General features: G+C 41.7%; 1 protein-coding gene and 1 long non-coding RNA gene across 2 annotated transcripts; one reads left to right on the forward strand and one right to left on the reverse strand.

Moving 5' to 3' along the window:
• Positions 1 to 26,345, reverse strand: LOC147128075 (uncharacterized). Its single transcript, XR_015083856.1, has 3 exons — positions 26,097 to 26,345; positions 2,080 to 2,322; positions 1 to 744 (listed from the first exon to the last, which is right to left on the reverse strand). It is a non-coding gene; the product is annotated as an uncharacterized LOC147128075 (long non-coding RNA).
• Positions 1,949 to 22,880, forward strand: kcnk3a (potassium channel, subfamily K, member 3a). The gene is made up of 2 exons (XM_086018785.1): positions 1,949 to 2,308; positions 20,471 to 22,880. Exons 1-2 carry the CDS (start codon positions 2,026 to 2,028, stop codon positions 21,388 to 21,390), a joined length of 1,203 nt encoding a protein of 400 aa, XP_085874911.1. The 5' UTR covers positions 1,949 to 2,025; the 3' UTR covers positions 21,391 to 22,880.
• Positions 26,346 to 27,580: the final 1,235 nt, after the last annotated feature.

The following is a 27,580-nucleotide window of genomic DNA, read 5'->3' on the forward strand; positions in this document are numbered from 1 at the left end:
AGCAACTTTTAAATAGCTGTCCACTGTAGTGACCACTGTGCATGAAAGGGTTCAACCGGACCACTTTCTGTTCTTTTCTGAAATGACCAGTGAACCGCGAATGAGTATTGAAATGGGGTACACACGCACAGATAATCGATGACTGTGATTATCTGCCACTTGCTTTCTTCCAGAAGACAAGCGCAGGTGTAGCATGGCTAATAATTAAGCGGAGCAGCGACGGAGTCATGAAGGCAGAGCAAAAGAGTCTTTTAATTGAATGTCAGCGGCAAGCTGCGGGCGCCGTTGAAGCTGAAGGGCACCCTTTCCCAGGATGCTTTGCAACTCGGGAGTTAAGACTCATGGACGGATGGAGTGAGGGACTTTGATGGCTCCTTGTCTCAGCGGCTTTGCCTTAAGGATGTCCTCGTACTGTATTATGTCGTTACATAATGTGCTCTCCAGCCGTATTTGAGTCGGTCCTCGAAACCTCCGGCGCCGACGACGACCGCAAAACGAAACGTGACGCGCACGTATGAACAACTCAATATGGACGTCATGTGACCAAGGCCGCAGCTTGCTGAGCATTTGCGAACAGGAAGTCTTCAGAGATAAGTGGGGTGAAGCGGAGAGAGACTGGAAGAGTCACAGAAAGGCACTGCTTCAGGAACGGCTCCTGATTTTGTCCCAGACTTGTCAACCTTGCCCCGATCCGGTCTCAAAAGTCTTCAGGAAGTTCATCGTGACATGATTTTGGCTCTGATGCTGTGTCAGCAATAAAACAGATGAGTCAAGGATGAGAGCCCTGACAATATGATGACAAATTTTCACAATGTTTGGCAGGCACAGTGGGGTGGGGGCTTTCAAAGCTTCTGTTGTCATCAAAGTGTCATGGATTAAGCAATGTATTGATTGGGCGGGTGCCTACGGAAATCCAGCATTTGATTGGAGGATTTGGGCGAGCTCAGGCACAGTTGACTTGACTGACCTGGTTGTTGGAGTCACAGCTATTTCTGGCATGGCTCATTGTGTGGAAGTTAAGATATTGAATAATAGAAAATCCTGATGTAAAGAAATTTTTTTTTTCAATGAAAATAAGACAATAGACACATTCATTACCAAAGTTCATTATAACAGCTTCATATTTGGCCTAACCTACTGGCATAATTTTTTACTGATATAGTTCACATAAAAAATAGTTTTTAGGCATTCATGTGTCATTTCCAGCTAAACCATAACCGTTGAACAAATCATTTCAAAACCCCACCTTTACGGTACTAATGCCCTCACATGCGAGCCACAGTCGCCAAAGCACTTTCAGCCTTTTATTGAAGGGGATAAACAGTCAAATGCAAAATGAGAACACTTGCAAGGAGCTGCTGTAGGCCACAGCTCACAAGCCAGACTCTCACAACGAACTACAGTGCACAGCATTGCAAGTCAACTTTTTTTTTTTTTTTATGTTTTTTTTTTTAATTGGCAGGAATGGAAAATGTGAGCACAAAACAACTGCACCTGCACTTTGGCTTCAAAGTCACCAACGTGAACTGACAGATTGGGTGAAGTGCACTGCTGCCATCTGGTGGCCGAGTGCCTGAAGCTTACTCGTATGTCCCCATTTTTGCTCGCAACTCAAAGCACAAAACAAAATTAAATTTACTTGTAAGTCAAGGTATACTGTACTCAAGTCACTTCTGCAATCAACTGCTAAATTTGTGAGAAAGAATGGTTAAAAAACAAAAACAAAAACAAACGACCGAGTCTGAGCATTTAACACAATAAAACTGACTTCACACCAGTGTTTGAAATGTGGATTATTTTCCTTTCTGGTCACATGTGCCACACGGGGTGGGGAGTAGGTGGAGGCAGGGCCGAGATGCAAGGTGGGGGGTAGTGCTGAACGGACAGCTCCCGCCTCATAAAGTATAACGCGGAGCTCGCCCCCCCGCCCCCCCTCAGAAGAGCAGCCCAGCCATGAACCAGCCCAGCTCCCCGTCGTCCAGACCCGCGCTCGCTCTCGACCCGTCCCCCTGACACGCCGCAGACATGAAGAGGCAAAACGTGCGGACCCTGGCCCTCATCATCTGCACCTTCACCTACCTGATGGTGGGCGCGGCGATTTTCGACGCGCTGGAGTCGCAGACGGAGACGAGCGAGGGGCGAGAGGTGTCCCTGCGCCGCAGCGAGCTGCTCCACACCTTCAACCTGTCCGCGGTGGACTTTGACAAGCTGGAGAAGGCGGTGCTGCAGTTCAAGCCGCACAAAGCCGGCGTGCAGTGGAAATTCGCCGGCTCCTTTTATTTCGCCATCACTGTCATCACCACCATAGGCAAGTCGACCGTCCTGTTTTGAGAGGGAAGAGGGGGGGGGGGGGGGGGGGACTTGTTGAGTTGCGTGGCACACGGGAGAACAACAAGTCGGCTGCGTGGGATATGATGAAAACACGTGCGCTTGAAAACATCGCTGCAAACTCTTGCAATCAATAGGACGCACCACAGGTGTCCACGACAGTGATTCATGACATGGGAGCAGAAAACCACTTAAGTAGTCGTCTTTAGAGGAATAATTAACCAATATACACATAATACATACTGTGAAAAGGAATGCTACTCAAAAGTGATGAAACAATCACATAAATAGAGCTTATCGTCGCTGTCATGTGAAAAACACTATCTCCATTTTTTTTTCAGTTTTCTTATGTTTACGTGAATAGTGTTTCCGCTTTACAGACATCGCACTAACATGAAAATTTTAAAAAAATGAAAAAATTAGACATAAGTGTTTTTCACAGGACGCTATGTATCATTAAACCACAAAAAAAACAAATTTAAATAAAATCGATACACAAATGACTGAATTAATAAAACTGAACATGAAATGATTAGTTAAACTTTACATTTAATTGGGGGGGGTCAAGGCAACAACAACAACACAGTAGTTCAGTACTTTATGCAATGACTCAAAATCACTTGTATTGATTCCATATTTTTGGAATTAGCAATGTGGAGTTGTAATTTTGACTTTTTTTTTTAAATATTGTTCACAAATATTTATTTTATAAGTATTTCTTGTGTAACCTTTTCATCAAAACATCACCTTTTATTTGCTCACACGAGTTACATGTTGCTCTTATAAAGATAGTCAACCCCCCCCCCCCCCCCGAAAAATGTCTTCACAAGAATATGTTCAATGCGCCTTCACTGTAGTCTAAACTTGTCATTCTGATTAATATTGCGTTTGTGGAATGTGAGTTAAGGAGCAAATTCCACCTGTTTTTAGCCATCTCAGGCTTTGCTGAAGCTAACTAGTGAAGGCGCATATCATAAAGCAACATATTCTTGTAAAGCAGTTTTTTGGGGGGGTTGACTTCCCTTTAATGAGAACTATTAATTTTCCAGTTTTTATATTCAAATGAAAAATAGCGATATACGTGTCAAGTCATCCCTGAAAATAACGAATGATATGAAATGGGGTCATAATACAAACATACTACACACATGTTGACAATGGCGCGAGATATGCTCGAACTCCAGCACAGCCATGCGAACGTGTTGTGTCTGCCCGGCCTCGCAAAAGCCAGTTGCGAGGACACCTTTAAAAATAGACATCATTGTTCCACATCACAGCTTATTGAGCTTGGAGCATTTGGAAGAATTACAGCATCGGGGGTCACCTTAAAGTCAAAAATGTGCTGCAGCTGCAGTGCCGCTTGAAATACAAATGCACCCTAATCACAAATTATGCCGCTCAGGATTAAAAAGCCACGATTAGGAGAAGATGAAAATGTTGGTGTTGATTCCCTTCTGCTTGTGTTATCCCAGCTCTAAAATGCCCTGCAGACTTTTTTATTAGAAACGATCCTTTCCTTTGGCGACTGTTTGCATTACATTAGCCTCAAAAACTGATTTTAAGGCTAGGGCCGTCTATTATCTCATTCACTGCCATTGACGTATATCTTTGTCTTTTCGCAGTCCAGCCATTCAATCCCAGGAGTTTATTTATCCTTTTTTTCAAAACGTTAGAGTAAAAGAGGGTCTGAAAATGTCTGGCAGTGAATGAGTTACAAATGAAACCAGAACGCGTATCATTAGTTTCGGCTTGGTTTCATTACTTTTTAAAGCGAGTGTAAAACCTTTAAGCGGAGAATTTGCGCTCATGTGCTTCATTTTTAATCTTCGGCACCACCTTACCAGCGAGTCTTCTTGTGTTTAGGGGCCAAGGCAAGACTGACCTGTGGCTTGTAACCCAATCAGACGCGAGCGGCTAATTGCATACAATCCCACCCCGGGTCTTCTGTAACTGTGAACCCTGCGGCTGCTGCAAACGCACGGTGATTGGTGTTCCAAGCTGCCATTGCATATTAATGACAACACCAGCGGCAGACTGTTCCATCGGCCTTGTGGCTCGCAGTTTTGACGCTGAACTCACTCAAGATCAAGCAGCAATGACCTATTGTCAAGATGGTCATATTTAAGCATTTTATACCAGTCCTCCTGAGCACGACTGAGAAGCAATATATAAAAATAGCCATAAAGCTCATTTTCCCTGGGATATTCTTTGAAGTTCTAATACAGTCGTTTTTTAAATGAGGTCTTACGCATTAGTCTCCCCAGAGGTGACAAAGTTGGTGTGAGGACTGTGTGAGTACACTGCAGGAGAATCACTCAAAATCATGCATCCATCCAACCATATCCTAAGCCTTTTTTCTATTTTTTGATATGACTTGTCCTCATTAGGGTCATGGGTGAGCTGGAGCCCATCCCAGCTTGACTGGACTTGTTGCTAGTCAATCGCAAGGCACGTATAGACTAACGCACTCACATTCACACCTATGGATAATTTAGAGCTTTATACTCATCCGAAATTCATGTTTTTGGATTGCGGCAGAAAGCCGCAGTAGCTGGGAGAAAAAAAAAAAACAATAGAAGATCAAACAGCAGCAGCAAGTCAGTTGCATGTGGTTTGGCAAAAAGAAGAAACGATACAAAGACAAGTGGCCGACGCTTGGCAAATAATATATATATATATATATATATATAATATATAAATAATATAGATAATAATATATTATATATATTAGTGCTATTAGTGCTGTCAAACGGTTAAAATTTTTAAACTAATTAATCGCAAAAGTTTCCGTAATTAATCGCGATTCATCGTATTTTTCAACTACAATTTTTTTTTTTTTTTTTAAAAGCTTGTAACCGATATTCAGTAAAATCAATATGGGGAAAAATGATCAGTATATTTTGATACCATAAGTGAGCAGAAGAGAAGAAGCTCTAATCAGTCATCACTTCCTGCTCTCCTGGGTGTCCATTGACACGCGAGGAGGAAAACAAATGAGTTATGAGAAAGCAAACGCTCTTAAGATTGCAGGAGATTGCGCTACGTGTGTTGGAGAGGCTCGTATGGCAAAAACGAAAGGCTTAGGCCGATCGTCCGTGTGGGGAAACCGGCGGCCACGTGTCCCATGTGCGACCGCACATGAAGGTCGGGCAGAGGACAAACATGAGAAGTGACTTACGGTTCACATCCTTTGGCTGTTATCTGATGTCCACAAAAGGCGTCAGATCAAAAACATGCGAGGTACTTGTGTTGTTGTATGTGTGCCTTTAGTTATTTTTTGACAGGGAGCACATGCACGCCTACGGTTTGAAGAAAAATAGCATTTTGTCATATGTCAAAATTACATATTTGTGCATAGTAACTATTTGTGTACAAACATTGCTTCACTGAATTCATTTGTTACTGCGCGGATACCATGTGGGTGCGATTTGTAAAAATCGATCCAGTCATCCACCCTGTCATCTTCCCATTTTCCAGGTTTCTGTACATGAGTATTTATTTTTCGGCCATTTTACTTTTTCAATCTGAAAACAGCCACTACTTTCGAATGTTTACTTTGTCTAAAAGGCCCAACTCAGAATGGATGCAAAGCGCGCTGAAACAGAGCGTGTGGAATGCAGCGAGCACTCGCTCGGTCACGCAATCGAATGCTGCTTTACACGAATGATGGATGAATAAAATGCGTACAATTTGTCCCTCTTCGATTGTCATACGCTGTGGTAACATTGCTAGCGGTTGCATATTTAGAGGGGCTAGCTATACATTTTTAATTGTAATAAGTACTTACATTAGCATCGTCATTATTATTCACTTAGCATCGGAGGTTAGCGCAGTAAGTGTTTGAGTGCGAGGGTATAACTTTTCCACCTCGATCAATTGCGCAGAGGGCGATGGATCTCAGAAGTTAACTGGGTAGGCAAACTCTTGCGACTGCGAGTGCTAGCGAACGTAGCAAATGTTTTTCGTCAGGGTTCGTTAAAGTTCGCAAACAGTTTCTCTTTTTGCCGTCAAATTTCGAACAGGTTCCAAATTTCCTTCCGACAAGAAAAGCAGTAAATAAAGACATTGCTGGCAGACGCAAAACATACAAAGGGATTACAAAAAAACAAACAAAAATAAGCGGTAAATATTTTCTAATGGACTAAAAATGTCAAATAAAATCCCCTTTGTGTTAGGGCTGATAAAATTGCTACTTCGCTGCACATTTTGTTAGAAGCTTTAGTGCTGCTATTACGTACAATTAAAAACAATTCCGACAGGCGATAATAGCATTAGCGGGATTGCTCGTCTCTCAGCACTCAGTAGGGCCACTTTCCGCCTAATGACATCTTGCTCTTGATGGGCGGACACAATGACGCAATATGACGTGCGGCTATTGCATTAACAAATGGATGTTTTGGAAATAATACATGTCCTATCCTTGAAATGACACAACGGACCTTGAGAACGGGATGACATACGTTGTTCTCTTGAACCGCGCAGTTAACGAATAAATGGCCTCCGTGTTTCTGAGTCATTTATGCCTCGGAGATGCCACTAAAAGGACTTAAATGATGACTAATGCTGGTTTTTTTTTTGGGTGAGCTCTAGTTCAAAAAGCAAAGACATCTTAAAATATCCACTACAATAGTTTTGATTTGGAGTACGAACAACCCGTCTGCATATTTCCTTCTTCCCAGCAGTCTAGAATGCGGCATGAGTCAAGATGGGTGGTCAGTGGGAAAAGTTTCATTGGTGTGAGCTTGAGAGTGTGTCCACAAACAGAGTGGAAAGTGGAAGCTCGGAGAGATTTATTGGATGGAATAGCACTTAGCTTGTCCGCTCAATGATTTCCAATGAAGCAGGTAACAGTTTACAAGCAGGGCCTATAAGAACAAATTCCACATTCACAGATTGGCCATACGGACTCACTAGCAAGAATGCAACGTGAGAGACGGTTACTGTCTGGCAAACAGCAGTGACAGTGCGCAATGCGAAAAGTCCATTTTGAGAACATCTACTTAAGATGGAAATCAACCCAAACATATTCATTTCAAGAATACGTTCCCAGCAGGATTAATTGAAACACGGCATTCTGATTAATATTGCGGTTGTGGAATATGAGTTAAGCAGCAAAATAGACCCGTTTTTTTGCCATCTCAGGAGGCGGCCATCTTGTCATTTCTGTCGAAAGAAGTGACAAAATGGCCGCCCCCAGAGATGGCTAAAAACGAGTGGATTAACTCTTTTTCTACAACGCAATATTTATCAGAATGCCTTGTTTCAACTGGTGGGCTTGCATAGAACATATTTTGGAAAAAAATATGTCTGGATTGACTTCATCTTTAAGTATAGTCTCATATACAAGAAATATTTGTAACTTTCCGCCACTGCCATTAACCGCTTCAAACTTTGACCTGTAATTCTTTGAAATTATATAAAGGTCATTATTGCTGGTACATCGTGAGAACATAAAGACTTTGTTGATTTAAATAAATATAAAAATATATATATTTAAGAACAAAGCTGCAAGTCTCTTTTGGTTTATGAGATTCACATTGCATTGTTATGTGTTTGCCCAGAACATAATGCTTATTCATGTGTTCAATAGGGAAAGACAATGACAGAGGTTGGCGGCTTGGAGCTTCCCATTTGTGGCGCCACCTGCGAACAATCATGTCGTGCAAATTGTCCTCGTGGTGATTTTGTAGGATTTCATACAAAATTAAATTAAAAATTAAATGCACTTTATTATCACTAGCACTATAAGTGGTAGTATTTTTATTATTGTTATCATTATGGGTAGGCGCTACATTTTGATGAGATTTAAAAAAAAACAAAAAAAACTTGAATTTGATCCGTTTTGTGCATTTGGCAGTTCGAATGTAAACATGGAAAATGCCATTTAAGATTTGTACACATGCTTATATTGCTGTATAATCTTGTAAATTGTTGTTTGCATTGGATTTCATCAATATAAGGCATTTTATTTTGATATTTTGCAAGCGGTTTGTAGCTTTCATCCCAAACTCATTTTGCATCTAACTTCTATGCACTTTTTTTTTTTTACCTTCAATGCCTTTACATGGAAAGTATGACGTCATGGAAATTCTTACGCTCGTGTTGTGAATCATAGGTAGTGTATAGCAAAGCTCCGAATGCTGACGGGAGTGACTCGGGCTTGCTGCTGCTCACTTCACGTGACTCACACGAGTGGCCTCTTGTACGTCTGCTTTATGCTCCGCGGCCTCAATGGAAAGTTGCCTGACTCTCTAAACAAAACATTTGTATTTATTAGACTCCGCGCTCCAGCCGGATCGTCGTGATTGGAGTTTAACCAAACCAAATAGCGCACGGTAGTGAGAGCTGAGTGTGTTTAACTTGAAGCTCCCTTCTGACCTTATTCCGGGTTATAAATATACACCTCATGACGGACATGAAGAATAAGCTTTACTCTAACGAACGGGCTCCTCTGAACTCTTATCTTTTTTTTTTTTTCATGTGAAAGGAAGGATACCTAGAATCTCATGCCCTGGAACATGACTTATGTGCCTACACGCAAACAAGTGATTTAAGCTTTAATGTCCTAATTCTGCCGGTGTATATTGTGTGAATAATTATTGTTATTATTATTATTAATATTAGTAGTAGTAGCAGTAGTTGTAATTTTAGAAAGAAACATTTTTGGGGCCTTTGGATATAATTCTGTTTTATCTTTTACCATTTCCCTAATCACTCCCAAAACAAGCTCATCACTCCAGGGATGTGGCATGAAGCTAAGTGCGTAGAAGCCTCCTTCTGCGTTCACGTGACTGTCCAGTCTCTCTGCTTCTCCTCTCGTGGCCCGAAAAGGAAAGGTATTGAGAACGTGAGTTGTGCGTAGACACTTTGGTTACCATTCCCAGAACAATGATTGGATTAAAGCTGCAGTTCCTGCTTGCCGTAAGAGAACGTTTACAAGAAAAGAGCAGGGTTCATAGAAACATTTTGCTCACAGTGGAATAATTACAGGGGGGATATTTTATAAAGTACACAAGATGAATCAAAGTCATAAAAGTGGAAATGATAAGAGACAGGAAGTGCGAAGGAAACTGTGTTAAGGAGCCTTAAAAGCACAGGATGTAAATGTCGGACGCTCTTGTTAAACAATAACAAAATACATTTGCTTGTAGACTGAAATCGAATGCGTTGTTAGCGTCGTAAAACAAAACACAGCTGTCGGTGAATTTAACAAATTACAGCTTTTTAAACAGGCTTTGTTTTATGCGTGTACATTCAAACCAAAAGTCAGCATTCATTTAAATAACACGCTTCCCAGTGCGGGTAAAAACAAATCATACTTAATATTTATTTTATGAACTTATACAGTAGTAGGGGTTTGCAAACTTTTTCCACCAAAGGTTGCGAACACAAAAAAAAAAAAAAGGAAAGAAACACAAAGGGAAACTTTGACGATGTGTCTTTTTTTTTTGTTTATTCATTCAGATATTTCCACCTATACAATGTTATACAACCCAAGGTGCAATTATTAAGATCAATATGCCTTCCCATCACCCCCCTCACAATATTAAATTATCATTGAACTTGTTGTGCACACAACTACATCCAGCGAGTATAGATTTCCCGAGCGGTGTGAGATGTTTCACGTGCTGCCACTTTTTTTGTCTTTTTCTTAGTAAAAGTGCAGAATCGGGTGTCGGAAAAGCATCTCATCACTTTTTGTCCTTTGATGCAATCACCATCAACGTTAGTTTGAAATGGATTAGAGTCCTCTGAGGAAATGTTTAAATGCTAATGGGAATGAATGTGTGCAGCAGGTTTGCTTCATTGGTTTTCGATTTGCTTGATGAAGCTATTCGTGCAGACAAAAGGCAGATAATCAACTGTACAAAGTGACATTTTAATTTTTGGGGTTCAAATGCATGCATACATACATACAATTGTAAAAATATGTTAAATACTCAATACTCGAAATGTAAAAACAAAAAAAAAACCTCAATCTTCCTCTTTCATTTAGAAAAAGACCAAGTCAATGAGGAAATAGCAAGTGTAAAAACACTTTACTGAATTTCAAAACAATAACAAAGTCAACAAAGCCACTAAAAACAAGGACGGAGTCTCATGCTGCGTTGATAGCCGAGGAATAAAAATGAGTTTTATGGCGGGTTTTAAAGTTGGACAGCGAGGGGTCTTGTCTAATATGCACATATGAGATCATTTCATTGTTTGGGACCAGCAATAGAAAAAAAAAAAAAGCTTTATCCCCTCTGAGCTTCTGCTTAGACTTTGGTACCTGCAGGAACAGCTGGCCTGGGGAGTGTCGGGATGGAGCGCCATTTAGAGATTTCAAAACAAATCGCCCAATCTTGAAATTTCACAGGCAGCCAGTGGAGGGAGGCCTGCATAGCAGAAAGTGTATGTGCTCCCTTTTGTGTTCCAGTTAAGAGGCAAGCAAGTCCCATTTTGAACCAACTGGAGACATTTGAGGAATTGCTGGCTGACTCCAAAGTAGAGAACATTCCAGTAATCCAGCCGCATGTAAAAAGGAATATATATATATATATATATATATATATATATATATATATATATATATATATATATATATATATATATATATACACACACCAATATAACTGGGTACGAATAAATATTGAACACAATAGCCTCCTCTAAAACCCAAATGGCATTTTGGAGCACTTTAATGTCTCCTACACAATTGAAGTCTTCAAACACAAATAAAACGAGTCTCTGCGTGACATAAAAAAGCAAATACACAGTCGCACAAGCACCGTAGAGAATTCCTCCCCGGGGAAGGCGCAGTATCATGAAATGCAGCTCTCACACACAATTTTCTCGCAGGGTAGTGGCTGGGTGGGGGGTTTCATATCAGCTGACTGCGTTTTGATATGCCGCCCGGAGCACTTAGCGCCGTCTCCAAAGCATTTCGGTGATAGCACAGTTATGCTTACAGCAGATTCTCTACCCGCACCCAAAAATCGGGCACAGGTATTTCCACATCAAACCTAGTCGGCGCCACAGTAGGATTATAGGTGAAAAAGAGGACGTGCTATTCTTTAAATGGAAGTTTTTAGATTTTATTTTTTAGCGTCTTGTCATGACCACCTTGAGTCATACGGCAAATCAAAAGGTCTTGATGACTGCTTCCCAGATTTCAATTTATTTTGTCAGTCTCCTCTGAATTCTTTAAAATTTTATCTTCATCGCTGCCGCTTATTAACCTCCATCAACACAAAGTTCTGTTCTATTCAACCACTAACTTATTTTTGCTTCATATATTTTATATGGTTTCGTATATTACAAAAAAAAACTCTTGAGTGTTTTCGAGCCCGGCAATAGTAATAGTCTAGTTTGCGCCCAAAAAAAAAAAAAAAAGTGCAAAGATGCAGGCATTTGACTATCCAAGTATCGTAGGTTGTTGAGATATTGCACAGTGTAAACAGTCAAGTGAGCGGGATTACAAAAGAAATATTGTACAGTGTTGCTGACAGATTGTGATGTCAATTGTTCATGAGTCTGATTGTGTCTGGTTAGAAGCTGCTTTTTAAAATATATCTAATACGACAAATGCTAAATAAAAAAAAAAAATTAAAAAATGAGTTGATCTTGCCATGCCATTCCATTGCATACAGACTCTATGATCTTTTACCTGAACGTGTTCCGAGCGAGTCAATAAATTCTCTTACCAGGCTAAAATAAAACTTGAGTCAATTTTGCAGGTCTGCGTAAATAAATGTCCATTTCCAAATGGATAGTAATTGGAAAAGACTTCATCATGTCTACTCCAAGTTGCTCACAGCACCGTAGTGATTTGCTCTGACAGCAGCAAGCAACTGCGGCTCGTCTGCTTATATACGATCTCCGAGGGGAATTTGTTTTCCAATTTGTCTTTAGCATCTGCCTAATATCTCAACAAGCCAACCTGAATGAAGTGGAACTGTCACACACAGGGGCCTGATGGTAATAACAATAACAGTCACAGGTGACTTGTGTTTGAGGGCCGCCATCGTAGTGCAATTTTATGAGTACACATTAAGTAGGTGTGAAAATAGAAATACAAACACTTAGATAACCTTGGGCAAAAACAACACACTGTGAGCCTTTTTCATTCTCAAGTAATGCCAATATCACAACCATCACAAGGGATGGCTCCTCGGCTTCCTGTCCACAGGCTACGGGGGTGCGAATGGTGACGAATGGCAATTACCACGAGTGGCTTTTTACAAGAATTGCTCAAAAATCAATTTCAAATGTAAATGTATTCAAAAGTGTGCAGGGACTCCAGGACTGAAAAGTCAAGATAAGCTAGCATTTTCTCAATTGGCCTAGCAGACAAACATTCCACACTTGCCTCAGTTGATTACCTCTCAAGGTACGCTAATGCAGTATGTTTCATTTTTAATTGGCAAAATTACATTGAAAAAAATTAATGCAGTGAAATTTGGAGACGGGTAATGTATGGTCTTAGAGACAAGCTTTGACATATTGGAGCAGATCCGAGGAGAAGCGCGGATTGAGGATTTTAATTTCACTTCAGTGACTCAGCATCCAATAGATGCAGCTGTGGTGAAAAAAAAGAGCGCTTGAGACTTACTATGACATTTTTTTTATCATGAAACTCTTTGCAAAAACCTCTTGTCGGCCGCAGTATAACATTAAAGCTGAAGTCAACCCAAACATATTTTTTTCAAGAATATGTTCTGTGCAAGACCACTAGTTGAAACACAGCATTCTGATAAATATTGCGCTTGTGGAATAAGAGTTAATCCACCCGTTTTTAGCCATCTCAGGGGGCGGCCATTTTGTCACTTCTGTCAACTGAAAATGACATCACAACGACCAATCACGGCTCAGCTTCAGAATACATGTCAGCCGTGATTGGTCGTTGTGATGTCATTTTCAGTCGACAGAAGTGACAAAATGGCCGTGATTGGTCGTTGTGATGTCATCTTCAGTCGACAGAAGTGACAAAATGGCCGCCCCCTGAGATGGCTGAAAACGGGTGGATTTGGCTGCCTAACTCATATTCCACAAACGCAATATTAATCAGAATGTCGCGTTTTAAACGAGTGGGCCTGCCGGGAACATATTCTAGAAAAAAAATATGTTTGTGTTGATTTCCTCGTTAATGATGTATAAGGTAAGTCCAAGATGTCATTTATATTAAGTCTTGCCACAGATGGATATTCAGTTTCCGTGCGACCCGTCCGGGTAAGGTGAAGCTGCAGACTGAGTGAAGGTGGAGCGGCTCCACGCCTGTCTGTCAGCACTCGCCATCTGGTTCGCCCAAGGCAGTGGTCGTCCCACAAAAAGGCGGCCTAACCACCTGACACACACAGTTACGAGACGCATACATTTGTGCGGATTTGAATTTTTCCTCCTACAACTATTACATTGGTGACAGTCAATAATGGAACTAGAATAATGGAAATAGATTAAAAAAAAAAAAGACAAATGCTTTCTACTTTTTAAATATCGTCAGTTGCGCCATCCAGGACTTCACAACTCTATAATGATTATTTAGATAGTAAGTGCTTTTGTAACTACGCACCGATAAAAACTCCTGAACACGTAATGCGTCCAATTCGACTTCCCGCTTAATGCACACAATGTCATTTGTTCTGCCGGGCTTTGATGTTTATCTCGGTGTCCCTTTTTAAACCAGCCTTTCTCCATATTGCATTAACGCTTTCACTCGGTAAACCGATCGGTGTGTCATGCGCCCGGTTACATTGCCAGCGCATGTCACTTGAGGACAGCATCTGCTCCCTAAAAGCCGCGGGACCAGTTTTATGCCCAACTGTTGGCACATATCGTCGGAATCAGGTGTCAGGCAGGTGAGAGCCCGAAAAACAGAAAGGCATACACGCAGGGAGGGTGATGGAGGGGGGTGGGAAATAAAAGTGAAGTGAGAAAACGCTGGAGAAATGAGACAGCTAATTTTGCGCACCAAATTTCCATCAAACAAAGCGGGAAATAACAGTATGAGATTACATTGGGCTCGACTCATAGGATTTGTTACTTTGATTATACTTAAAAGGGAAATCAACCCAAACATATTTTTTTTAAAGAATATGTTCTATGCAAGCCCACCAGTTGAAAAAAGGCATTCTGATAAATATTGTATTTGTGGAATAAGAGTTAATCCATCCATTTTTAGCCATTTCAGGGGGCGGCCATTTTGTCACTTCTGTTGACTAAAAATGACATCACAGATGCTCAGCGCTCAGATAAGGACCAATCGCGGCTCAGCTTTAGAAAACAAGTCAGCCGTGATTGGTCGTTACCTGAGTCCTGAGTAGTTGTGATGTCATTTTCTGTCGACAGACGTGACAAAATGGCCGCCCCCAGAGATGGCTAAAAAACAGGTGGAGCGACTATTATTCCACAAACACAATATTTATCAGAATGCCGTGTTTCAACTAGTGGGCTTGCACAGAACATATTCTTGAAAAAAATATGTTTGGCTTGACCTCCGCTTTAAGATGGATTTTTTTTTTTAGCCCAAGTGCTGCTTCTTTTTACTCTCTTTCTGTTTATTTATTACATGGGTCTATTTTAAATATTTTTTATTTCAGAAGCACTATTGCCATATGGTAAAACTCAAAACAATATGTATTGAAGAAAGAATGCCAGCCCCTGCATTTTCAAAACTTCTGGGTCAAAAGTAACCCATATTTGGGGGAAACCAGCGCTGGGTCTAAAAGGGACTGAGCCAATCTCGGAAGTACAGCTGTGTTTAAAAATCATTTTATCAGCAATATTTTCAAATTTTACATTGAACTTAAGTACACAACAATACTGTCAAAAAAGGTGTCCAGGTTCAACTCATCAGCTCGCCCAAATGCAATCTTCAACTCCATCTGCTGAGTCAAAATAATTAACCCAAAATAAAACAACCCAGCAATTAAAACAGAAATTAAGGATTCTAGCCTGACTCCCGAGTGATTTATTTATTGATTACGAAATGTGTTTGAATACTCCTGTCTATATAGTGCAACTGCATCCCTAAGCTTTGTCTATTTTTTTTTTCCCCTCAAGGATGATCACGTGGGCCTTGTGAGCTCGTGTATTTTCATTGCATGTATTGTGTATGTTGGCAGCGTTACAAAAGAAACTATTTGAAACCCCAGTATCTCATTATACAACATGCTCTCTTTCTCTTCACTTTTTCCTCTCGAGTCTGCCCACACGGGCGCACTTTGAAAGCCCAAATGGAGCACTTGAAAACAGATCCGCCAGTACTTTGAGATGACCTGTTAAAAGCCCATGACTCAAATATTTGCTTTTGCCGAAATGGGCCTTAAAGTTACTATTTGCTTGTTTTGCTAAATCAACCGTGTTAATTCTTACAACATGCAATCCGAACAGTATCATCCAGACCAACACGCTGAAACAATACAAAAGGTGTCCTGGCTGGTCCACAATAGACCACCGAAAGTCTGACATCGCCATGTCAACGACAGAAACCTCCCTCCTGGATTTTTTTTCCCCCCATACTTCCTAAATCTCTCCTATATGTCCTTTCATCTTTCCCGTCCTCATTGACCCTTCACTCGTCGCCTCCATCCCCCGCGTCCGATGTTGATGCGAACCGCCTTTCAGCCCAGCTGTGTTGTGACTTTTCAAACAAGTTTGCATCCAGCGTGTATCAGTTCCATAAATCCCGTGATTTATTTAATTAGTCAGCCCCTCGTCGAGATCTCACACTCCACTTGGAATAGCTCGCTTGCTGAGCTCATGGAAAACTTCACGTCTGCCAAGTTTTCTTTTCATATCCCCTAAAAAGGAACCTGAGGAGTACGCACGGAACTGGACCATGTTTTATTTTTACGGTGAGAGCGAAACAGAAGCTTAAATGGTCGCACGCACAAAGACGAATCGATGAATATTTGCGTGAATGTTTTTGTCGGACAAGATCCCTCCCAGGTCCAAACTACCGATACTTTGTTGTCAGGCTAAACCGAGTTAAACGTCAAACGTTTCCGTGGCATAACGCACTAAAAATAAAACATCGGCTCTAATTCTTGTTCTGATATTCCTCGAAATTCACTGTTTGCGCTCACATGCTCTTTTCGCCGCAGCTGCCAAGAAGGCCTCGGGTCAAAAGTCAGAAATGTAATGGAGTGAGATTCAGGGGACCAAAGCTGTGTTTGAGTGCCAAAGTAAACATACGACGGGGTCGTGTGGAGTTGGGGGTGTCTGCGGTTAAGAGACGAAGTCTGTCTGTGGGTCGAAATGTGGGAAAATCTGCTATCGTAGTCATCTTATGCACTTGTGTCGTTTGGTGGTCGGTTACAATCTGAAGGGTCGGGCACTGATGTCTTTGGCCGGCTACGGCCGGAGATGAAAGCTAGCCGTGGAAGAAAAACAAAAAAAAAAAAGCAGCCCGGGAAAGTGAGCGGGCCCCAGCGCAAAAAAAAAGGCAGCCTGTTCCAAAGTGATACGAACGCAATCCGTGTTTATTTGCAGTCGTGCGGAACATTCCATGATATGCGTGGCCTTTTAAAGGGCGCTGTAAACGTAGATAAAGAGTGACGTCACACACAAGACCACCTGTATGGTCAAAATGCAGTCCTGCAACCGACTGCATGTCACCAATAACGTTAGCGGTCTTTTGTTGTTTGATGATGGGTGAACAGAAAAACAACTACGCAACATTCAATGAATAAAATTAACTCAGGTCTCAGGTGTGCTCACATTCAGAGACTATATACATGCTATACCTTCGACACAGTATTTGTATCAAAAACGGCTACTTGAGATGGCAAAACTTCAATCTAAAAATGCCTATGCTTTTTGAAAATGTTTCTATCAACTTTTTTTTACCAGATGGACTTGTCAAAGAAATACAAAAGAAAAAAGACAAACGTAACAGTTGTGACAAGGAAATGCTTAATTTATGCTAAATGCACTGTAAACATTTTTTTTTAAAGCTCCCTTAATCGGCCCCCCTTTTCTTGTAAACACTGCGTTGAATTCAATCAGTCACCTGAGACGCTTTATCCTTTAATTACGCTGGTGCAACTATACACAGACAACAATATCCAGAGGCCTCCAGTTTCCACCTTTGCCGCCCCTGTCTCAAGTGGAGCCGTGGTGCTGAGCACACTTGCGGTTGTAGAAAATAACATGCAATCCAACCTTCATTCAATCAAGGCACATATTTTGCATTTGAAAAATTCCATGGCATACTCCAAACAAAAATGTCACAAAATGTACAGTAGAATCTTTCTCAATTGACAATGTATAATTAAAAAAAAAAAAAAAATCACTTTATGTGAAATCTTGGCCTGTTGAACACAAATCTGCTGTATAAAAGGCAGCAGGTGGTTCCACAGATTAATTGGCCCTTCAGTCATCAAGTAGAAGAGCATTTCATTGTTTTGCATGTCACTATACATATTGATGATCAAATATTACATTATCTGTAGTCAATTAAAATCATTTTGCTTAATTGAGTCGAACTGGATCATTTTCTGTGGGACACCTGAGGCTCTCTCTTGGGGCTCACTGGTCTAAAGTAGAATGGATAATTTGCGGACTGATTATTGTCAATAACGTCTTAATTTTTTGTGGTTCCAATATAATGTTGTGATATTACAAGGCACACTCTAAAAACAGGTCCGTTCAAAAGAACGCAATTTTGGGTCAAAAATGGACCAATCCACTAATTGTGTCAATTTGACCCACCTTCTTGCATTGGGCTGTTTTATACAAAACAACCCATTTTTTGCAAAAACAAACCAGAAAGTAATGGGTCGGTCCATTTTCGACCCAAAATTGTGTTATTTTTCAACAAACTGTTTTTTAGAGTGTATCTAGAGAGAGATAGATGATATCAGATTTGTTTCTCGAAAAAAAAAAAAAAAACTGATTTATTTCTTTTTACATGTATTGCATCTTTAACCTCTTCATATTTTGACTTCATTCTTGCCAAATTTAAACCTTTATTCTCACCCCAATACACCTCATCCCCCACCCCGTATGGAAAACAAATTTTCCCGAGAAGTGTTCGGCTTGATGAATATGCTCTGGACTGTGTTTTGATGTGAAGAACAATCGAGGCCCGAAGTGCTCGATGAGACTATAATTGAATGACACGTGTGCTTGAGACCAAGCCAATTGACGTGATGCCATTCTTCTGATGTCCTTTGAAAGCACACGCGTGGAGTTGCCTAATTAATGAGTGTAATCAAGACGCGGGATGCAGTGGGTGGTGTTTTGTCTTCAAGTACCCGGGGTGGCGTTTATCTATGTGACAAACAAGCACTGACAAGACCAGAAAGATTAACCCAGTGCTCGGGATTAAATAAATGTGAGAGGAACTAAATTAGAGGTTTAAAAAAAACAAAAAAAAATCTTCAAATGTATTTAATTCAATGTCCAGGATTTTTTTTTTTTAATGATTTTTTTTTTTGCCCTCTCTGTGAAGATGATGTGCAATGAGGATCTTAAATGATGATTTTAAGGCTTAAGCAGTCCAACCACTAATGAGAGGCAGCAGTGAGGAGGGTGACAGAGGTGACTCTGGTGCACCTGTGCTGCTTGTTAGTTTTGCATAATACATCTTTGAAAGGCTCTTAGCACAAATGTTACGCAATTTCCATATTGCCATTCACATGATGATTACAAAAATGAGGTTATGAGACAAGCCGCAGCCTCAGGTTGAGGCAGAGTGATTGATACTATTTTTAGGTAGCACAAATCGACACAATTAGCTCGTTTTAAGAGGAAACACGTTTTTTCTCCAGAAAATCTTTGTTTTTGTGAAAGACTGGCAAATTGTAGCCAGACCCTCATTATTGCAAATATCATGTAAAGATCTAAAGCATCCGGTGAATTAAATTAAACTTGACTGCAATGTTTCATCACGCAGTTGTTCGCTGTCAAGCTAGCCGGCTAGCAATGCTTGCTACTTCTCCATTTATTGTCTTTGGGTCTCTTGAAAGTTTAAGCTGTTATTGATATTAGTATTAATATAATTATGATTATTTTGAGAGGAGAAAACACATGCAGGATTGGGAAGAACATGTAAACCGCACACAGGTGCTGAGATCTGAACGCCGAACCTGCGAGGCAGATGCGCTAACCACTAATGCGCCATATGCAAAATGAATCTTTCCAAAAGGCCGCAGGGTTTTTATTCAATCAAATCCTCTCTTTCATCACTTCGACAAATGAAGCACTTCACTTTTCAACAGCACACATTTGGATCCTCCTAGACCGAGCAGCTCCGGTGGCTTCAATCAAGATGCCCTGGAGACGTTCCGTCCCATGAGAACTTTCTCACTGTCGCCAGAGCGGCAACATGGGGAAAAGGGGATGAGGACCTCTTCAATATTACACACAGCAATGGGACCGCCGAGGCTTGTGGCCTGCAGCTCCCGCGACTGCTGTTGAAGAGCACCGCCGTCAATCCAGTGACGCAGTGCTGTCGATATCACCTGACAGCTGAGCCACACCTGAACAATGTGCTTTTCCCTCTCTTGTAAAAGAAAAGAACAGTAATTCAGTCGGGTGCCCTTTTTTTGTGTAAAGAAAATATATATTGTATTTGAAATGTAAAAAATACTGTAGCCTATTTTATACATATAGACAAACAGGAGTTAAATAACCTTCCTTTTTTATTGACTTAAACGTGTTTTGGGTGAAATACAACTAACAGTTTAAAAAGCAGGCAGACTTTATGCAGAATGCATGAAAGTGGAGAGGACTAGGTGGTTGTACAGGGTCATTTTCTCTTTCTTTCTACAAAACAAGATCCAAGCTCTACACCCTGTGGCGGCCTTTTCATTTGAGATGCCGAAAAGAAAAAGAAAAAGCAAAGGGCTAATTAGGTGCAAAAGCACCGATTAGGTGAGGCTACTCCGCAGAGAACAATTGTCAATGAATTATTGAAGCTCTCTCTGCTGTACATGACACCAATACTTGGCCATTCCCGCCACACTGCTGTGCATCCTCATCTCCAATTTCATCCTGCCGCTGCGAAATGACATTTTTTCCCCAATTGATCCGACGACGAGTCCAAAGAATACAAATCAGCTTTCGCCAGGTTTGCCCCTCACAGCCTCGGCGCCGCGGACAGTCGATTTCATTAGTTCTGCCCCAGTAACCGTCTGTCTTTGTCCCCGTCCCGCAGGATACGGCCACGCGGCCCCCAGCACGGATGGAGGGAAGGTGTTCTGCATGATCTATGCCCTCCTTGGCATCCCTCTCACCTTGGTCATGTTCCAGAGCGTGGGCGAACGCATCAACACCTTTGTTCGCTTTCTTCTCCACCGCTTGAAGAAGTGCCTTGGCATGCGGCGGACCGAGGTCTCCATGTTCAACATGGTGACGGTGGGTTTTATATCGTGCGTGAGCACCCTGTGCGCGGGGGCCTTTGCCTTCTCCCACTTTGAGGGCTGGAGCTTCTTTCACGCCTTCTACTACTGCTTCATCACCCTCACCACCATCGGCTTCGGCGACTACGTGGCGCTGCAAAGCGACGACGCTCTGCAGAACAAGCTGGACTACGTGGCCTTCAGCTTCATCTACATCTTGACCGGCCTGGCCGTGATCGGAGCCTTCCTCAACTTAGTCGTCCTCCGCTTCATGACCATGAACGCCGAGGACGAGAAAAGGGATGCCGAGCAGCGAGCTCTACTCGCCCATAACGGCCAGGCCGGCGGACGCGGGCGCTGCTCCGCCGACCAAGCGTCTCCTTCCTCCACCGCGTCCGGGTGCGTCGGGGGGAGCGCGATGGGAGGCGGCGGGGGAGGAGCGGCCAGTCGGGGACTGCGGAACGTTTACGCCGAGGTCCTTCACTTCCAGTCCATGTGCTCTTGCCTTTGGTACAAGAGCAGAGAGAAACTGCAATACTCCATCCCGATGATCATCCCGCGTGACCTCTCCAACTCTGACAGCTACATGGAGCAAGGAGAGGCCTTCTCCAACCCTCTTCACTCCAACGGCTGCATGTGCAGTCTGCAGCCCCACTCGGGCATCAGCTCAGTGTCCACCGGTCTGCACAGCATCAGCGTGTACAGGAGACTCAATAAACGAAGATGCTCCATCTAGACGGCGGGACAAAAGGCGCCATCTCGAGCCCACTTGAAAGTACCATGTGATGAAGGGAAAATGCTAGCTCTGGACATCTGGGGATGACTCCCGCCGCTTGTTGTTCAATGGAGCAGCTCAGGCGCCATAAACTAAGCACAAGTCATTTGCGATCGTTAGCCCGTCGACCTCACGGTTCGGAGGTCGGGGGTTCAAATCTTGGCTGTAGCCATCCTGTATGGAGTTTTCCATATTCCGGCCGTGTTGAGATTACCCCGCAAAACGTTGCTCCTCAAAAGTAGGGAGTTGCTCCTCGAAGTCATTGATTGAGTGTGGCTGGTCGAGCGGTCCAGGCTCCCTCGCCAAAGTCAGCTGTGATTGGCTTCGGTTCACCCACGACCCTAATGAGGAAGGACATGGATGTACGGACCTCTCCCAAAGGCGAAACAACCCAAATTTGGATCCGCAACAAATTCTAAACCTTACCCATTTTTTTGCAATTAGAAGTCAAAAGCGGGTAATATAAAATAAAGTTTTAATTACTCCTTAACCAATGTCCTACTCAACAGAAATGGTTTGTGGACACACAATTTTTACACAATTCTGCCAACTAAAACTAAACAGTGATTTAAAAAAATGCACCGGTAATCTCGGTGTAAACTTTTTATGATAATGAGCATTCTGTTCGTTACACACCTTTGCTTGGACATTGTGATTTTCTGGTATTATTTGTAATGCATACAATTGGTCAAAAAGGGACAAAACGAGTAGGAGGTATCACATGTAAATATCACCTTAAAGTTAAAAAAAAAAAAAAAAAAAGACTGTGATTATATATGCTGTATGTATACTACACATTTGAAAAGAGAAAAAAATGAAATATGTACATATTTGACCACCTTAACTGACGCTGAGGGGATTTTTTTTTCTCTTTTTCCAGGAAACATACTCAACAGATCTGAGTGTTTTTTCCTTTGTGTCAAGTTCAAGCCAAATGTTTCAATCGGCTTTGTCTTTTGCTTCTCTGAGATACTTTATGTTAAAGTTAAGAATGATTGTTGAAAATCAAACATGGAGGTATGAGACACTAGTGACTGTGTTTCGACCACCGGGGGCCTCGCCATCCCTGCAATCAGACCTCACAGTTTTATACAAAGGAACAGATTCCATTTTTTTTCTGTTTCTCCTTCTTCATCTGCCTTTTGTGTTTACTTGTTGCCTGTCAATATGTTTTCTTATATCGCAGTTCTTGCATGTAAACTCACGTTGTACATACTAGAAAGTCATAGCTAATTCACTGCTGCACCTTAGAAGATTGTCGTATGCTTTAGGACACTGGAAGTAAGTGCACATTTGTTTCTTGTTGTATAGAAACCACTTTTTTAAACATTTCTTATAGAGGAAGTCAACGCAAAGATATTTTTTTCCAAGAATATTTTCATAGCAGGCCCACTAGTTGATACACGGCATTCTGATTAATATCGCATTTGTGGAATAAGAGTTAATCTCGTTAACCCGTTTTTAGCCATCTCTGGGGGCGGCCATTTTGTCCCTTCTGTCGACTGAGAATGACATCACAACTGCTCGGGGCTCAGGTAAAGACCAATCACGGCTCAGCTTCAGAAAACAGGTGAGCTGTGATTGGTCGTTATCTGAGCCCTGGGTAGTTTTGATGTCATTTTCAGTCGACAGAAGTGACAAAATGGCCGCCCCCGGAGATGGCTAAAACATGTGGATTTTGCTGCTTAACTCATATTGCACAAACGCAGTATTTATCAGAATGCCGCGTTTCAACTAGTGGCCTTGCATAGAACATATCCTTGAAAAAAAATATGTTTGGGTTGCCTCCCCCTTTAACACATAAGTATAATTTTGTCTTGACTGAGATTATTGGCAGCACGCCTCACCAAAAAATGGCCTCAGAGTTTGACCTTATGCACTTTGCTCATATAACACACATCCGACTATTTCAGGTCTTCATACAGTGTCCTTTTCCTCTTCAGCCCTGTGATGGTTTTTTTTATTGCTATAGCTTGGTTTTGTTTGGTTTTACAATGCTCCACTAAACAAGCTGTGTGAACGTTTCTTTCGGAGTCATATTTTTCTACGTGCAGATACTGACCAACTGCAGTTGTACCCCGATAGAAGAATTGCAGTCAACAAAGTGTGTAGCTATACATTAGCAGAATGGGTTTACTTTATTCCTAATAAAAACATATTTTCCTTTAAAACTAAGACTTCATGCGTTCGAGTTTCAAGTTCATTCGTGTCCGTCTGACTTCATTATTCACGTTGTGGTTGTATATGTAGATGGAGTTACTTTTACCCAAGTTTGGGTTTATGATTTGGAACCAAGAGGGGTTCGAATTTGGTCTGAAGAGCTAAAAATAAGAAAGGGCAGCCCGGGATTTGTTGTTGTTTCTTCTCGGCTGTTGCTTGTGCTATCATTCGTTCCCCGTTGTTGCAGAGGAGTGGCAACCAACAATCATGCAATTAAATATTGTCAGCAGGAGGTTACATGATGCAAGTTGACAGATAATGTCAGCGGTAGAGGATTGTCCTGTGACACATTTATTACGTTACGTTAGCAATGACTGTCGCTAAGGTTACAGTCTGTGATGTCCTACTGGTAATCACCACTGAAGGTTTAACTTCGCAAATGACATCCGACAGGATCAAATGACCCCCCCCCCCCCCCCCGCATGAATGGCTAAGCACTTTTTTAGATTAGTTTTGCGTGTATGAGGTATCGCTGCCATAAATCACACATGGAGTCTTCCACTGATAAAAACTTGATAATCAACACAATGCCAGTGGAAGGTAGAGAGTGATTTTCAAAAAAAAAAAAAAAAAAATTTGGATGAACACTTTTAAATGCAGCGGATGATAATTTGGTGTGTGACGGCCTTCCTCCACCTCTACATACAAAGTGGCCAGTGTTCCATTTGGTCGGCTTAGACCAACTCATTTTTTCACAGGAAACCCACGAAAAAGCCTAGCCGCTGCAGTGAATGCCATTAATGGCCCGCTGCACTCTCTTAATCACACGGAGAGGGAATGTCACCTCGTGTGCTGAAAGCTGTCTCGTGAGGATCGCAGCAGTATATCGAGTTATGAACTCGCGTCGGAATAACAAACTGCATCTTGTGCTGTAGGTTTCCAGTCATAGTTGGGTATTAGTCCTTTTAAGCGCACTGCCACTTGAATTGATAATTCAAACAAAATTTGGGGAGGGGGGGGGAAGTAAACGCACATTATACACACAACTAGGAGATCATATCACTCTGAAAACATCTTCCGCTTCATTTTCCATTACATGTCTGTCAACTGTCTTCAGAGTGAGTAATTTTCTTATAATGCGACCCTTGATATAATATGCCTCCTCAAAATCACCCAATAATAATAATAATAATAATAATACAGTTCCCGATTTGTTGGTATCCTTTATTATCAGAGTGAATATTATAAATGATTAAAGATTCAAAACACAGGTATAAAGTGTATTTTTTTTAAATCCAGGTTAAAAACTATGCTCTTGACAATATCAGGTATGAAAATAGCCATCAACATGCCCTTATGTGCACATAAGTGCAGCGATCGGATGTGGCCAATGCTAGCAGGCTAATGTGGCAGAGAACTTGTACTTACTTTTAATCATTAAGAGTAGAAGGCGATAAACGAAAGGGGAATGCCTAGCCAGCTTTGTTTAATTCCAAGAACATGGCATTCAGCAAAGAGGATACTGTAGAGGGTATCATCTTATGTGACGCTGCGACAGTCGTGCTGTTGCATAACTGTGACCTCCAGCACTGCTGCCGCTGACTCGGGTACAGTTCTCCCCCTACCCCCATCTCCCATACATCCTCTGTAATTATTCTGCTTACATGGCTTCAGACATGCGCGAAGCCAGCTTTGTTGCCAAACAAGCTGTTGGCACTTGCTTAAGATGTCCCTCCGATCAGCGAACGCTGTCAGCAGAAAAGAGAGCATGCACAATGAGGCCTGAGAGCAACTTGACTGACCTCATTAGAATCTGTACTTAATGTACTAATGATGAAACTGCACATTGTAATTTCATTTTTAGTATATTGAAATGTCTTTTTGCCTTTCATATACACTACAGTATGTACAGGAGGGACAAATTCTCAATATCGAGATGTACTGAATAAATGTTCACAAGCAATACATTTTGATATTGATACTGATTAATGGATAGAATGGACAACAATTCCCACAGACACTCTCCCAAATCAAACTCACGTTACCCTTTAACAATAAGTGTAATCCTATCATCCATTGTTGAAGCCTGTCTGTACTCAGTGTCACAATACATTAGCTTCAAAAAAAACCAAAAAAGCAACACCCTCTTGTTGTAGAGCTGCAGGCGTGGTGTGTCACATGGGACAACCTTGAGCCTTCAACTTTGTTTTGACAGACAAAAAAAAAAGTTTTCTGTGGCACAGGTCAGGCTACAGAGCAGGGGTGCCCGACCTTTTTTGATTCAAAATCTACTTTTTAACTGCCGGGATCGACCAGTACACGCACGCGCATGCAGACACTCGCGCGCGCGCACGCCGTGATGCGCAAAAGCCACAATAACAAACGAAACAGAAAACTAAACCAAGCCACAATAACAAACGAAACAGAAAACTAAACCAGATACAAGGCAGGTAGATGTCTGGGTTAGTTTAAAAAAAAAAGAAAAAAAAGAAGAAATCATCGCTTACCTTAGAGGGAGACCGGACACAGGGAGGCAGGGACGCACCTTTGTCGCGTGTAAAGTCACGTACGTGCAGAATCGTCACTCTCGTAGCTCACGTGAACCGTTTTTAAAATGCCGCCCCAGGCTCCCTTTCATTGGCAATGCCATCAGTGCATTGCAGATCATACAATAAGCTTTGTTTTATAACAAACAAAAAATAAAGCCATCTCAACGGCTCTGATCAACTGCTTACCGCTAACAGCTTCCTGTGATGCAGGTGTGCCACCGTAGGTTAAAGGTCACCTACTTGAGAAAAAAAATGTGGACGTGAGATACACAGCTTTGTTTAAAATGTGATGCTTACAAAGGAAAATCATCGAATTGTTTCAACTGAAAAAAATATTTGCTCGCTGCTATTACTTTAAGTGACCACAAACAGAAAAAGAGAATCACGTAAAGCGCTGAAATAGGTATCGCATCTCATCTTTTCCCGCAGTTTCAATTGTACCATTTCATCTTGGAGGCTGAAAAACGCTGAGAGGCTCAGAAATGTTTCTGACTTCCACTGAGATTAGCGTCATGTCTGCAGTCCTGCTTCAGTGTCACTTGTGATTAGGTGTCCTCCGAGATGATCCGCAGGAAAATGTGCCAGGCCTTGTGGAAAAGATCCTCAACAGCTCGATGATCAGCCCAGATTGGAGTTGCAATGATTACTATACGATCTATCCAAGAATGCCACAGCAAAGAATGTGAAGATGAAGCATAATTGTTCATTGTCTTACACTTGCATCATGGCAACAAAATCATCTCGATTCAGTGTTGTGCGTTGGCCACTTATACATCGAGAGCACATTTTGTCGTACATCAAACATAATATGCAACAGAACCCCTAAATGTGTGGGCCAGTGGTGTCCAAATTACAGCTATTTGCAGCCTGTTGTCCGTTTTTGGGTGACCGGCTGCATATAAACTAAAAATAATTTTTGACTTGGCCTGCAATGCTATTTAAATGGTTTCCTCCACTTACTGCTTCGTGTCAAGGCCCGATTTGCGAACATATCACATTAAAGGTTCTCGAATCTGGTTATCTTACAACAGATTGTTGTGTTGGTTATGAATGTGGAGATGGAATTTAGCCACTGGAGGGGCCACCCCAAAACCTTAAAATAAAATCTTTAAAGTGGAAGTCAACCCAAACATATTTTTTTCAAGAATATGTTCTATGCAAGCCCACTAGTTGAAACAAGGCATTCTGATAAATATTGCACTTGTGGAATAGGACTTAATCCACCTGTTTTTAGCCATCTATGGAGGCGGCCATTTTGTCACTTCTGTCGACTGAAATCACATCACAACTGCTCACTGCTCAGGTAACGACCAATCACGGCTGACCTGTTTTCTGAAGCTGAGCCATGATTGGTCGTTACCTGAGCCCTGAGTAGTTGTGATGTCATTTTCAGTCAACAAAAATGACAAAATGGCTGCCAGCTGAGGTGGGTGGATTTTGCT

Source organism: Filicampus tigris, chromosome 20, assembly GCF_054856515.1.
Source record: "Filicampus tigris isolate MCC_2025a chromosome 20, RoL_Ftig_1.0, whole genome shotgun sequence".
NCBI lineage: Eukaryota > Metazoa > Chordata > Actinopteri > Syngnathiformes > Syngnathidae > Filicampus > Filicampus tigris.